Source organism: Apodemus sylvaticus, chromosome 3 (assembly GCF_947179515.1).
Source record: "Apodemus sylvaticus chromosome 3, mApoSyl1.1, whole genome shotgun sequence".
NCBI lineage: Eukaryota > Metazoa > Chordata > Mammalia > Rodentia > Muridae > Apodemus > Apodemus sylvaticus.
In genome coordinates, this window is record NC_067474.1 from 116856393 (window position 1) to 116871210 (window position 14818).

Genomic DNA, 14818 nt, shown 5'->3' on the forward strand with positions numbered 1-14818 from the left:
GGCCTACCCCAAAATCCGGGTTCTAGCTTCTGATCCACAAATGTCTGAAAATCAGTTCAATTGGGCAAGGTGGTGCAAAACTTTACTTCCAGCATTCCAGATACAGATACAGGAAGACTTTTTTGAGTTATAGGCCAGCCTCGTCAAAATATTGACTCCAGGCCAGCCAAGGCTAGATAGAACTTATCTAAATGGAAAAAAAGAATCTATATAATAGCTTCTGGTATCTGGAATCCTAGCACTCCTGAATCTAGGCAGAAAAATTGCCATGGACTACATAAAACCAAATGAATTGTCATCTCACTCCATTAAGGCCTGGATTGGAGATTACCCAGGCACACACTCAGGATTTATTGTTTTGTTTTATCTTTCATACAAGGTGTCATGTAACCCAGGCTCACCTCTAATTTGCATTGTAACTGAGGTCAGCTTGAACTCTCATTGCCCTGCATATACCCCTCTATGCTGAAGTTACTCATCCTGCTTTTCAGAATTGTATTTTCAGGGCTCAGCAAAACGAGAAACAAGTAATTGTTCAGTATGGGCAAGATGATTCTTGGAGGCTATGCATACTTTTGGTTTTTGTTTTGGTTTTTGTTTTTTCCGAGACAGGGTTTCTCTGTGTAGTCCTGGCTGTCCCGGAGCTCACTCTGTAGACCAGGTTGGCCTCAAACTCAGAAATCCTCCTGCCTCTGCCTTCCAAGTTCTTGGATTAAAGGTGTGCACCACCAATGCCCGGCCTATGTACACTTTTTAATTGATGGTAAAAGACATCATTTGGTTTTGTTCTCTGCTTTTTGGTCAGCAAAGGAAAAGGCTTTCAGGAGTCTCAGCTCTTGCCCAGTTATATGCTTGAGTTACTTGAGGGAATAGGATTATTAGGAATCTCTAGGAATAGTGTCTGTATTCAAAGACACCACTTGAAAAAGTTGCTCATGTGAGGAGGGATGAAATCTGTTGTACAGATCAGGGTGAGTTTTTCTTTTACATTAAGGAAAATATTTCTTTACAATTTCTTTACATTAAAGATTGTTGGGTACTTAGTGTGAGGAAGCTATTGTGTTTCTATCAGACCTGTAGACGGTGTCTGAACTGCACCCTACTCATCTGTAACTTTCATTGCAAAGGGCTGATTAGAACCTGGGGACCTCATGAAGTGCTGGGACATGGATGATGTTAGTGTTGAATGTCAGGAGTTGGGAAGAGGTACCTTGAGCAGGGTGGCTGGCTGCTGATTCAGGGATCAGGGACACCTCAAATATTTTGTTAGGCATTGCTTGCATTGTTTACTCTTGCTGTCCTGATATGTGCAGCATTGTGGCTATGGTCTGGTAGTGAGGAAAGGAAGCACCAAATTGAGGACTGGTCCAGTCCCACATTGATGCTGACAGGCCTGTAAGGAGAGTGGTGTGACTTGAGTGACAAGAGTCCAATTACAATATCCTGGACATTGTCCTAATTGTCCTGACCCAGGGTCATGTGAGGCCATCTACCTGTACAAAACAGCCCAATTCACAAGTCGCTGTCAAACACTGACAAGACTCATACCTTGTTCTTGTCTTAGGTGTCTAAATAAACTCCCGCTCAGAGACCCTATTCATCACTCCCTTCCAGCTCTCACAGTCACACTAGAATCACTTATCCCCAGTTCTAGACCTCAAGTAGTTCACATACCTGAAACTCAGAGTGTGTTTGTATCCTAATTAAGTACTGGGTTACTGTGTTCTTCTTAAGAAAGTTGCAGGTACCCTGAAGACCGTGGAATTGGGGGGCTATAAGAAGAGACTCTCCCAGCTCAGTGCCTTTCTGTCAGCTTCTAACCAATGCACCCACATCCCTAAGATCTATTTCTATGACAATGAGATCACCATGGCAGGCCTTGAGGACCACTGCCAACACAGAAAATCTAACTCTGTTGAATAATAAAATCTACCTGGTCCCAGGGATATTTCTGATAACATTGATGACTCTCTAATAGTCAGATGTAACCATATTTACCTTGAGCTTGTGGGTGCACCTAAGCCCATCTGGCAACTTCAATGACTTTTCTACTGATAACTGTCCTGAAAGTCATGGTCTCTGGGTTTCAAACCTGATGCCAGACTTTGCCTTTAATGGCACTGATGGGGGGAGAGTTAATTCTGAGCACTGAGAAATGAAGTCCCGAATAGGGATGTCTCCTGAAGAAGACACAGAACAAACAGTCTATGTGTTGGGTTAGGACATCATGTGGGAGGTCCAGATTACAAGGCTCAAAGTCAGCATAGTGGGTCTGTGGAGCAGGAGGACTCACAAGTCAAATAAAATTCTAATATTCAAAGAGGCATCTGGCACAATAGAATTATGAAACTATTGCCCTTGAGTGCAGTGTGACTTAATGGTCAGACTATGCAAACCTGGATGCTCATTCTCTGAGATCCTTATTGGGCATTGCCCTGGTCACCAATTTTAAGATCTTGGTATCTTCTTTGTGTGGAGAAGGTAATGCAGTGAGTCCTCTGATCAGTAAAGATGAGTCCCAAGATCTCAGGATCTTAAAAATCCCTGGAACTAGAGTTTATAGATGAAGTCCTATTGGTAGAACATGTACCTACCATGCTGGAAACCCCAGTTAGATCTTCATCATTACACCTACATCATGTGGGCATGTACACTTGTAGTACCATTGGACCTCAGCATGACAAAAAACTAGCCTGTGTTTTTTGTTGTCTTGGAGACAGGGTCTCACTGTGTAGCCCTGTGTGCCTGGACATGGCAGTACAGACCAGTCTGTCCTAAATGTCAAAGAGATGCTTCTGCTTCTACATCTAACATCCTGGAATTAAAGTAGTATATCATCAATTATAATGCGTCTTTCTAGTTGGGTCCTTGTTTGTTTTTGTTTGCTTCCTTGTTTGTGTGTTTATGTAGTTTGCACTCATCTCTTAGTTTCTTCTTAGATCAGATTTAGTCAAATATACAATCCTTCTGTCTTAACCTCTCTGGAGTGAGTTAATCTAAATTAAGAAAGCTTTTTTTTTTTTTTTTTTGGCTGGGTGTGGGGTGATGCATGCCTTAAATCCCAGCACTTGGCACCAGATGCAGATTATTTTCTGTGTGATTAAGGCTACATAGTGAGGTCCAGGGATACTTAGAGAAACAATGTTTCCAAAAGGCAGGAAGAGAACTAGGAAAGAGAAAGAGAATGCTTCCAGGAAGTCAGGGCTACAAGAAAATCCAATCTCAATAAAGCAAAACTAAATAAATAAATATGAATAAATAAATAAATGAATATAAGAAAGAAAGGAATCGGGAGGGGGAAACTGGGAAAGGGGAAATAATTTGGAATGTAAACAAAGAATATAGAAAATAAAAAAGCCGGGAGGTGTTGGTGCATGCCCTTCAGTTCAGTTTAATAGTTCTGACTCTTAAAGAAAAGTGTTAAGGTTTGGCCAGGCGCAGGTAGCACATGCCTTTAATCCCAGCACTTGGGAAGCAGAGTCAGGTGGATTTCTGAGTTCAAGGTTAGCCTGGTCTACAGAATGAGTTCCAGGACAGCCAAGACTACACAGAGAAACCCTGTTTCGAAAAAACAAAAACCAAACAAACAAAGAAACAGGCTTTAGATATTTCAGGTCTGCAAGGTGGTTTTTGTTTGTTTGTTTGTTTTGTTTTGTTTTTGTTTTGTTTTTTTTTTGCCTGCATTTGTGTAATTGTAAGCTGTGGAGAGACTTTGGGGGGGACACTTGGCAGGAATCTGACATTGGCCAAGGACAAGGAAATGGGCTTCAGGCTGGAATCTGACATTAGGACCTGACCAGTAAGTTCAGGCAGGAATCTTTTTTTTTTTTTTAATTTTTTTTATTCGATATAATTTATTTACATTTCAAATGATTTCCCCTTTTCTAGCCCCCCCCCACTCCCCGAAAGTCCCGTAAGCCCCCTTCTCTTCCCCTGTCCTCCCACCCACCCCTTCCCACTTCCCCGTTCTGGTTTTGCTGAATACTGTTTCACTGAGTCTTTCCAGAACCAGGGGCCACTCCTCCTTTCTTCTTGTACCTCATTTGATGTGTGGATTATGTTTTGGGTATTCCAGTTTTCTAGGTTAATATCCACTTATTAGTGAGTGCATACCATGATTCACCTTTTGAGTCTGGGTTACCTTACTGAGTATGATATTCTCTAGCTCCATCCATTTGCCTAAGAATTTCATGAATTCATTGTTTCTAATGGCTGAATAGTACTCCATTGTGTAGATATACCACATTCTTTGCATCCACTCTTCTGTTGAGGGATACCTGGGTTCTTTCCAGCATCTGGCAATTATAAATAGGGCTGCTATGAACATAGTAGAACATGTACCCTTATTACATTGTAGGGAGTCTTCTGGGTATATGCCCAGGAGTGGTATAGCAGGATCTTCTGGAAGTGAGGTGCCCAGTTTTTGGAGGAAGCACCAGACTTATTTCCAGAGTGGTCGTACCAATTTGCAACCCCACCAGCAGTGGAGGAGTGTTCCTCTTTCTCCACACCCTCTCCAACACCTGCTGTCTCCTGAATTTTTAATCTTAGCCATTCTGACTGGTGTAAGATGAAATCTTAGGGTTGTTTTGATTTGCATTTCCCTAATGACTAATGAAGTTGAGCATTTTTTAAGATGCTTCTCCGCCATCTGAAGTTCTTCAGGTGAGAATTCTTTGTTTAACTCTGTACCCCATTTTTTAATAGGGTTGTTTGGTTTTCTGGAGTCTAACTTCTTGAGTTCTTTATATATATTGGATATTAGCCCTCTATCTGATGTAGGATTGGTGAAGATCTTTTCCCAATTTGTTGGTTGCCGATTTGTCCTCTTGATGGTGTCCTTTGCCTTACAGAAACTTTGTAATTTTATGAGGTCCCATTTGTCAATTCTCGCTCTTAGAGCATACGCTATTGGTGTTCTGTTCAGAAACTTTCTCCCTGTACCGATGTCCTCAAGGGTCTTCCCCAGTTTCTTTTCTATTAGCTTCAGAGTGTCTGGCTTTATGTGGAGGTCCTTGATCCATTTGGATTTGAGCTTAGTACAAGGAGACAAGGATGGATCAATTCGCATTCTTCTGCATGCTGACCTCCAGTTGAACCAGCACCATTTGTTGAAAAGGCTATCTTTTTTCCATTGGATGTTTTCAGCCTCTTTGTTGAGGATCAAGTGGCCATAGGTGTGTGGGTTCATTTCTGGATCTTCAATCCTGTTCCATTGATCCTCCTGTCTGTCACTGTACCAATCTTAAAAAATGTTCAACCGCATTAGTCATTAGGGAAATGCAAATCAAAACAACCCTGAGATTTCACCTTACACCAGTCAGAATGGTTAAGATTAAAAATTCAGGATACAGCAGGTGTTGGAGAGGGTGTGGAGAAAGAGGAACACTCATCCAATGCTGGTGGGTTGCAAATTGGTGTGGAGAGGGGATTTTGGGGGCTTGGGTAGGTAGATGGGGGGGGGGAGAGAGCATCTTTAACAGGATTGAGTGTGTGGTGATTCAATGGACCAATGAGAAAGAAGCTTGTGTTAGGAAGGTGGGGCTATGGGGAGGTGAGAGAAGAAAAGTGTATAAAAGGGCCAGAGGAAGGCAAAGAGATGTCAGTGTCCTGAAGCTTGGAGTCACTGCCTGTTCCTGCTCGGAGTAGGAACCCTGGAGCCAGTGTCCATATCAGGTAAGAAATTTACCTCTATAAGGAGGTTTCTTGCAAGCTGGCCTAGCCTTTTCACCATCCAGCTTTAACTTCATTTCCAATTTATGTTTAAATAGGAAAGAATTCGGTTTTAATGAGATATGGGATTACATGGGAATTGCTGAGGTTTTAAAGATAGAATGTCATGGAACAATCTGGGCTTGAACTTGTTTTTATTATAAGATAATTTAGATATTTTGTTTATTTACTTTTTTAAAAATTCATTTTGGTTTTTCGAGACAGGGTTTCTCTGTGTAGTCCTACCTGTCCTGGAACTCACTCTGTACACAAGGCTGGCCTTGAACTCAGAAATCTGCCTGCCTTTGCCTCTGCCTCTTCCTCTGCCTCTGCCTCCCAAGTGCTGAGATTAAAGGCACGTGCCACCACTGCCTGGTGTTTATTTACATTTCACATCCTATTCCCTTTCCACTTTTCTCCTCTGAAAGTCCCCTATTCATTCCACTCCCCCTGCTCACCAACTTGAGACTTCAAGGGCTTGAACTCTTGGACCTTCTGGTTTCATCCAGTTTTCTAGACTTAATCTGGAATTTCACTTAGGATCTTCTTTATAATTTAATCTGTCTGTAGTCTCTTAAGCTATGTTTCACAGATTATGGTTTTGCAACTATAAGAACTAGAATTTCTTTTTAACTATACCTTACAAATTACACTTGGGCAGGCTTCAGGCACACAAGCAGAAAATTCTAGCTTTTGACTTGTGTCCCTGAAGCCACAGCTCACCCAGGATCCACGGCTGTAGGTTGTAGGATGTGGCTGCTTCATTGTTGTCCAGGTGATCAGACATTGTGTAAGATATGTATGTGTGTATGTATGTAAATATGTAGGAATGTATGAAAAATGTATATATCAGCCACACATGAAAACAAAATTAATGTACTGGGTACAAAATAGCACAATCCAGGCAACACTTGGCTACAAGAAAACACCTCATCATTACATGAAATTAAATAAAAAGAAATAGATGATCTGGATTTTTTGCTGAATGGTAGAGCATTTGTTTAGTGGAAACAGACCCCACTACAGAATAATTTCAATGAAGACATTTAAAATCCTCTTTTTTTATTGGATATATTTTTTATTCACATTTCAAATGATTCCCCTTTTCTGGCCCCCCACTCCCTGAAAGTCCCATAAGGCTCCTTCCCTCCCCCTGTTCTCCCACCCACCTCTTCCCACTTCCTTGTTCTGGTTTTGCCCTATACTGCTACACCGAGTCTTTCCAGTACAAGTGGCCACTCTTGTGTTCTTCTTGTACCTCATTTGATGTGTGGATTATGTTTTTGGTATTTCAGTTTTCTAGGTTAATATCCACTTATTAGTGAGTGCATACCATGTTTGATCTTTTGAGACTGGGTTACCTCACTTAGTATGATGTTCTCCAGGTCCATCCATTTGCCTAAGAATTTCATGAATTCACTGTTTCTGGGTGAATAGAATTCCATTGTGTATATATACCACATTTTTTGCATCCATTCTTCTATTGAGCGATACCTGGCTTCTCCTCTAAGACTCACATGAGCAGGTGCTCTCATTCAGTAGCATGGCTTTTCAAATCTCTGGGGAATGTTGCAGGTTTGGCATTTTATGTGTTTATGTATTTGTTTATTATTTATTTATTTATTCATTTATTTATTTGTCTTGGTTTTTCAAGACAGGGTTTCTCTGTGTAGCCCTGGCTGGCCTCAAACTCAGATATCCACCTGCCTCTGAATCCCAAGTACTAGGATTAAAGGCTTGTGCCACAACTGACTTGCATAGGTTTTGCATTTTAGATGTGGTCTGATTATTTATCCAGGTGGCTATGAATTTTACCTCATTTCCCAAAACAATACAATATAGCCTAGATTTCTCACCCTGGCCTTCAAACTGTTAAGTGATACATACAGACAGGCGTCTCATAGGATCTCCTTAGCCCTTCTCAGGAAGGATCAATCTGTTGCAAGGACAAGAAGCCTGGTTGGATCTGTGACATCAGCAGTATATTTTCTTCAGGGCCTGCAAAGATGTTCAGTGTCCTTTTTCCTGAAACAAGACTCTGGCCAGTCTGAAACTTTGCCTTATATTAGGCATGAGATTAAGAGAAGCATGGTTTGATATCCCATGCAACAGTGGTTAACATTTTCCACTGTGTATGCTTAAAAGAGAATCCACATGCTGAGAGTGGTGAACTTGTGGCCTGGAGACCACAGGATTGTATAATTGGGCAGACTGTGTTCTCCATTATTGCCAGAGCATGGGCTCTGGCCTTCTGGTTCCTGCAATATTTAGAAATAGCACTTCTCAAAACTTAGCCTGAAATTATGTCTCCTAAATGCTTCACCTTGTTGCTTCTGACAGAATATCTATCAGGATGAGCACCTACAACCCTCCCACACTCGAGAAGCTGGCACTGGATGCTCTGCTGAGGAAAGATGCCATAAACTCCTCCAATCTGGATCACCTGCCCACTGTGCTTTTCCCACCCCTCTTCCTGGAGGCCTTCAATGGCAGACACACAGAGATATTGAAGGCAATGGTGGCAGCCTGGCCCTTTCCCTGCCTCCCTGTGGGGGCATTGATGAAAACCCCTGATGTGGAGGTCTTTCAAGCTGTGCTGGATGGCATAGATATACTGCTGACACAGAATGTTAGTCCCAGGTAAGCAAGGTCCAAGGAGGGTAGATGCGGAATCAGGGATAGTGGGAAGCCACACATTAGGGCAGGAAGGATGGGGAAAACAGCACGGGGGCAATAGATATCATTGACATGGGGATTTGTGGAAATACCATTCAATTTGAAAACTAATTAAATGACAGTCATAGGTCAGGACAGATCAGGGTACAAGGAGCCATTTTAGGATGAGCCTTTCTGTGGCTTTCCTACAGGCACTAGATAGGGAAGAGACACAAGTCAAGAGCAAATAAATGGAGGGAAATAGGGCATGTCTCCAGATGCAGCTCAATGCAGTGTCTTTGCCTGCCTGGTGTGACGTGGCTGTGATGGAGCTGATCTTAGACATGTGGGATCAAGGCCAACTCCATGTTGGTTCATTTTACATTATGAAACTTTGCCTTTATCTTTCACAGAATCAGGAAACTTCAAGTCTTGGACTTGAGAGATGTGCACCAGGAGTTTGGGGATGTATGTGCTGGAAGAAAGGATGAAGTCTGCTCAGCAAAGACTGGGAATGAGAAGCACGTTGCAAAGCACATTCCTAGATATGCACTGAGGCAGCGTGTGAAGGTAGTCACTGACCTGAGCCTTGGCTTCCATCTGCAACATCAAATATACTTACTAAAATGGGCCCAGCAGAGAAAACAATCTTTGAGGCTATGCTGTCTGAAGATGAAGATTTGTCACTTCTCGGTGGAGAGTATCAGGGAGATCTTGAACATTTTTCAGCCAAACTATATTGAGGAATTGGAAATATACACAAAGCAGGTCCTATCCTTTCTAGGTTGCTTTGCACCTTGCTTTGGCCAGATGAGAAATCTTCGCAAATTCCATCTAAGGGAAATAAGATCGAGGAACTCAGTAGGTGGTGTGCTCCGTTTTGCAGATGTAAAAAACTGTGCTGCCAAATTCCTTTCTCAGTTCTCCAAACTCAACTATCTCCAACACTTCTGCATGAATGGTGACTTCTTTTCCAGTGACAACATGAAACAGTTGTTCAGGTAAGGAAGGATAGTTATCTGTTTCTGTTATAGCAACAGCCTTTCCATTTACTTCAATCATTAGTGGGCATCTGAGGTGTGACAGTCATAGAGGATGCTACAGTGGTGCACTTATTACACTATCAATGTGTGGATTGTTTCCTTCTTGATGGCACACATTTAATTTGGTCCCCACTCATGTAGAAGATTATGGGCTGGCGTAGGGGATATTGAGAAAGCTGTCTTGTAAGCATTCCATTGTGTGGGTCAGACGCTGCAAGTGTACTTTTCATATTACTCTTTGGGATCCAGGCAAGACTGATTCATGGTAACAGGACAGAGCAGAGGGGCCAGATATGGGGAGGCTCCACACCTACCCTCTACAAAGATATGTGAGAACAGGAACCAGTTTGTTCCTCTTTTGGAGTCAGTCAGCCTCTACTTCTCTGTAAAGGAAATGATGATTTGAACACAAGTTGGGACTAAGTAGACGAGAAATCTGTTACACTGTGGTGGAGGTCATCATTGTCAAGGGTGAAACACTGTGATCAGGGATAAAAATTGTGGAAATAGCCGGGACATGGATAAAGTCTACAGGACATAGGCCACGATATTGCCAGAACCCTTCTGTGCTAGTTCTTTCTAGGTGTGCTCTCCTAGCATGATGGGGCAAACTCTAGTTCTCTGACAGAGTGAGGTAGGGGAGTTGCAGACCTGTGGTCTGATCCCACTCAACCTGACTGTAATATGCTTCAGTGAACAATGCTATGAGGAGACATCAGCATGCTGTTTCCCTAGGGTGGACCTTCAACATAAGCATAAATTGACTCTACACATGTGGATTCTCTGTGTCAGTATCAGTCTTACTAGTGTCCTCCAGCACCATGAGCCAGAACAATTGTCTTATTCTTTCTCTAGATGCCTGAAGAGCCCCTTGGAGTCCTTGTCTATGACTGTCTGCCAACTCTCAAAGTCAGACTTGAAACAAATGTCAGAGTGTCAGAGGCTCCATCAACTTAAACACCTGCACTTCGATGGTGTAGTGTTTCCCAAGTCATGTTCCAAGAGTCTCCGAATACTCCTAGAGAATGTATCTGATACTCTGCAGACCCTGCAGTTAGAGAACTGCAGGATGAACGACTCTCAGCTCAATGTCCTTTTGCCAGCTCTGGGCCAGTGCTCACAGCTCACCTCAGTCAATTTCTATGAGAATGACTTCTCCACTGCTGTAATGGAGGACCTTCTGCAATGCATGGCCAACCAAAGCAAGTTGATTGTTGAGCACTACCCTGCCCCACTAGAGTGCTATGATCACGAGGGTTATCTTATACTGCACAGATTTTCCCAACTGTGTCGAAATCTCATGGATACACTCATGGCCAGAAGGCAGCCCAAGACAATCACATTTGCTACAAAAACCTGCCGTTATTGTAGGAGTCGCTGCATCTATGATAAGGAGACCAGACTTTGCCGTTGCTGGCAGTAAAGAGGAGGCTGATTCTAGATGCTAGGACATTATATCTGAGGAAGTACATTCATCATGGTATTGCAGAATTTTATGGCTTCAGATCCATTGGAATCAAAATGGTGTTCTGTGTATGGAGACCACAAGTGTCACTTGAAATGAAGAATAAGATAATAACATCAGACATCTTGTAGAATCAGAAAGATGGTACTGCATTTCTAAATGCGCCCCTATCGGGACAGAATCGCCAGTGTCTTCCCCATGTTGTAAATATATGGCCAATCTATGAACTTAATGGTCTCCTCTCATGTGCTACTGAGTCACTGACCTCAGTTTTATAGGTTTATGTTCATAGTATCCTATGACCTCATGATGTATGATCAAAGACATTATCATATAAGACATATTGGTAGCATTAAAGTTAATTATGACATTGTCTTTTACTCTTCACTTCCCACTCTTTGGCTCCTTGGTGGTTATGGACACAGAATTGTCAAACTAATTGTGACTGGCTCTTGAAATCCCACATCTGTTCAGAACCTTCCTTGTGATGTGATGTGATTGTGGACTCAGTGTCATTCCTACACTAGACCCTGAAGGCAAGAACATTCTAGAAATGGGGTGTAGGGGAGTTGTTAGAACTATCAGTTCTCCCAGAGATGGGCTGTGACAGGACTTACTATGACCATAGTCTATCTTCTTGTTCTTCCAAAATGTTGAGTAGCTTCATCTGTGAAAGTGTTCTCCCACAATACAGCTTATTCAACACAAGTGGAATGCATATTCTATCCATCTCCTGAGGGCCTGTCTGCCTTCCAGGTCACTTCACCCACAGAAAGGTAGAGACAGTATAAGCAGGTTTGTCATGCCTCAAACCCACTGGGATTGATGTTCTTCATATGCTAACAATGTCCTCTTATTGTTTTTGTTATTATCATTATTATATTATATTTTATTTATGGATTTAAAAATCTAGCCTTGGCCTGCATCCTAGTTCCCCTGTTGCAGAAAAGAACTGCAGGGACAAAAATGGAGAAGAGGCTACTATTGTTCTTTAAGACAATGGCATGGGCGGGCAGTGGGGAAGTGGGAAGGGGTGGGTGGGAGGACAGGGAAAGAGAAGGGGGTTTGCGGGACTTTCAGGGAGTGGGGGGGGCTAGAAAAGGGGAAATCATTTGAAATGTAAATAAATTATATCGAATAAAAAAATAGATAAAAAAAAAAAAAAAAGAAATGTGGTGCTAACTGAAGAGTATGCAGGGACTGGATCATGGCCCCCTCCACATTTATGGAAGATGTATAGCTTGGTCTTCATGTGGATTCTCTAACAATTGGTGGGGGACTGTCTCTTACTCTTGCCTGTCATTGGATTCCCTTCCCCTAACTGGACAGGCTGGATGGGTCTCTGCAGGAGAGGTTCCCCTTAGTTCGGCTGAAACTGGTTGTCCTACAGTAGGGTGGTACACAAGGGGGAGCATCTCTTTCTCTGAGTAGAAGGAGAAAGAAGAGATGGTGAGGGACTTGTAAAGGTGTGACTGGAAGAGGAAGTGAAGATGAGAGATGGTGGGCAGCAATTTTGATGTAAAATGAGTAAATTAATTAAAAACAACAACAAAAACTAAAAAAAAAAAAAAGACAATGGCATGGGCGGGCAGTGGTGGTGCACGCCTTTAATCCCAGTACTTGGGAGGCATAGGCAGGAGGATTTCTCAGTTCGAGGCCAGCCTGGTGTACAGATTGTGTTCCAGGACATCCAGGGCTACACAGAGAAACCCTGTCTCAAAAAACCAAAATCCCCCCCCCCCACACACACACACAAAAAAAAAAGACAATGGCATGATTCTTGCAATGAAGTCCTCTATGGAGGGAATTCCTTCTGCTTCTTCTGGTTCATTGCCTCTGGGTACAGCTCCATGTCATGATTGTTTCCTCAGAATTGTAGCTCTGCCTCAGCATCTTAGCACTGTTTTGTTACACAAGTGCATGCATATTGTGTTTTAGGTTGTGTTGTCCAGATGGTGCCAGCCTATAGAGCAAATTCATTTAGTATTTACAGACTATTGAGTACTGTGCTTTCTGGTGTGTATAATACCTCAAAATTGGACACCTTAGAGGCAATAGAGATTGTACAACAGATTAGAGCACTTGCTCTGTGTTTAGACCACTAGGATTCTTTCCTGCTACCAACCTGTAGGCTCTTATTCTTCCAGCTCTATGGAATTCAACTTCCATTCAATCCTATTCTCACATCTGGACTCCTGTGTGTGTAATGAATATAAGTGCATGCTGGAAAAACATACACATTACAGAGAGAGATACAGACCTGTGGGATGCAGTTCAGATAGCATTCCCAGCTCAGGTACTACCATGCTAGCTTTCCCACATCAAGCACCCAATAATATCCTGTGATCTCCTGTATTTCTTTAAGGGGGTAATTCATGTCCTTCTTCTTCTTCTTTTTTTTTTTTAGGGATTTTTTTTATTCGATATAATTTTTTATTTACATTTCAAATGATTTCCCCTTTTCTAGCCCCCCCCCACTCCCCAAAAGTCCCGTAAGCCCCCTTCTCTCCCCCTTCTCTCCCACCTACCCCTTCCCACTTCCCCATTCTGGTTTTGCCGAATAATGCTTCACTGAGTCTTTCCAGAACCAGGGGCCACTCCTCCTTTCTTCTTGTACCTCATTTGATGTGTGGATTATGTTTTGGGTATTCCAGTTTTCTAGGTTAATATCCACTTATTAGTGAGTGCATACCATGATTCACCTTTTGAGTCTGGGTTACCTCACTGAGTATGATATTCTCTAGCTCCATCCATTTGCCTAAGAATTTCATGAATTCATTGTTTCTAATGACTGAATAGTACTCCATTGTGTAGATATACCACATTTTTTGCATCCACTCTTCTGTTGAGGGATATGTAGCTGAGATGAAGTTGAAGCAGCTATCCTTCTGCCCTTCCTGTCAGATGGCAGAAATCTTAGGTATTAGCTGAGGGAGCCTCTTTGTATAGTGGCAGAAGTTTCCTTTTTCATAAGATGCAGAATAAACATCAATTTATTAGCAGAAAATGAGAACAACTTCTGAATGGGAAGATTTCAAAGGGATTCTAGCTAAACCTAAAATGGCCTGTGCAAGTATACAAGATGGACGGACCTTTGCATTGTCTTACCTTGTCACAGTATGGTATGGGGGCTCACTTGCAGCTACTGGCAGACAAACCCAGTGCTCTAAAAGGATGAGTCCTCTCTTCAGACCCTTGATTTAAGTGAACATATCCTTGATCCTTGGACTGAAGAACCATCCTGAGAACAGAGTGGGAAAACAGGCCATGTCCCAATTCATACACACACACACACACACACACACACATTTGTTTGCTTATGTTTTGTTTTTGTTTTTGTTTTTGTTTTTGTTTTTTGAGACAGGGTTTCTCTGTGTAGCCCTGGCTGTCCTGGAACTCACTCTATAGACCAGGCTGGCCTCGAACTCAGAAATCTGCCTGCCTCTGCCTCCCAAGTGCTGGGATTAAAGGCATGCACCACCGGTAGCTTGGCTCTTTATTCCAGAAGAGATTTCACAATTATGAGAAGGCATTTCTCCCTAGGTATACTGTATGTTCAGTTTTGTGTCAACTTGTTTCAAGCTATGGTGGTCAGACAGAAGGGAATCTCAATTGAGAAAATGTCTCCATAAGATGCACCTGTAAGGCATATTCTTAATGATGGATGGGGAGTAACAAGACCACTGTGGGTCAGGCCACTCCTGTGCTGGTGTTCCTTTTCTATTAAGAATGCAAATTGCATAAGTAAGTCATGAAAGGAGAAATCCAGGAAGCAGCATTCCTCAGTGTGCTCTTCATCAGCTCCTGCCTCCTGGATCTCAGGCCATTTGGATCTCCTGTCCTGGCTTCCTTCATTGATGTATTATGATGGGGAAATGTATGCCTAATAAACCCTTTTCTCCCTTGCTTGCTTTTGGCTATAGTGTTTCCTTGAAGCAAGAGA

General features: G+C 42.4%; 1 protein-coding gene across 1 annotated transcript; it reads left to right on the plus strand.

Annotated features, from left to right (window-relative positions):
- Positions 1-8065: 8065 nt before the first annotated feature.
- LOC127680022 (PRAME family member 8-like) lies at positions 8066-10833 on the plus strand. The gene is made up of 3 exons (XM_052175586.1): positions 8066-8352; positions 8787-9368; positions 10266-10833. Exons 1-3 carry the CDS (start codon positions 8066-8068, stop codon positions 10831-10833), a joined length of 1437 nt encoding a protein of 478 aa, XP_052031546.1.
- The last annotated feature ends 3985 nt before the right edge of the window (positions 10834-14818 follow it).

What these genes read in the sequence shown, in the direction of transcription:
- LOC127680022 (XM_052175586.1), top strand. Translation starts at nt 8,066, where the DNA reads ATGAGCACCTACAACCCTCCCACACTCGAGAAGCTGGCACTGGATGCT. An exon ending in ACACAGAATGTTAGTCCCAG is followed by an intron (nt 8,353 to 8,786) that starts GTAAGCAAGGTC and finishes TCACAGAATCAG; the next exon opens with GAAACTTCAAGTCTTGGACT. An exon ending in AACATGAAACAGTTGTTCAG is followed by an intron (nt 9,369 to 10,265) that starts GTAAGGAAGGAT and finishes TTCTTTCTCTAG; the next exon opens with ATGCCTGAAGAGCCCCTTGG.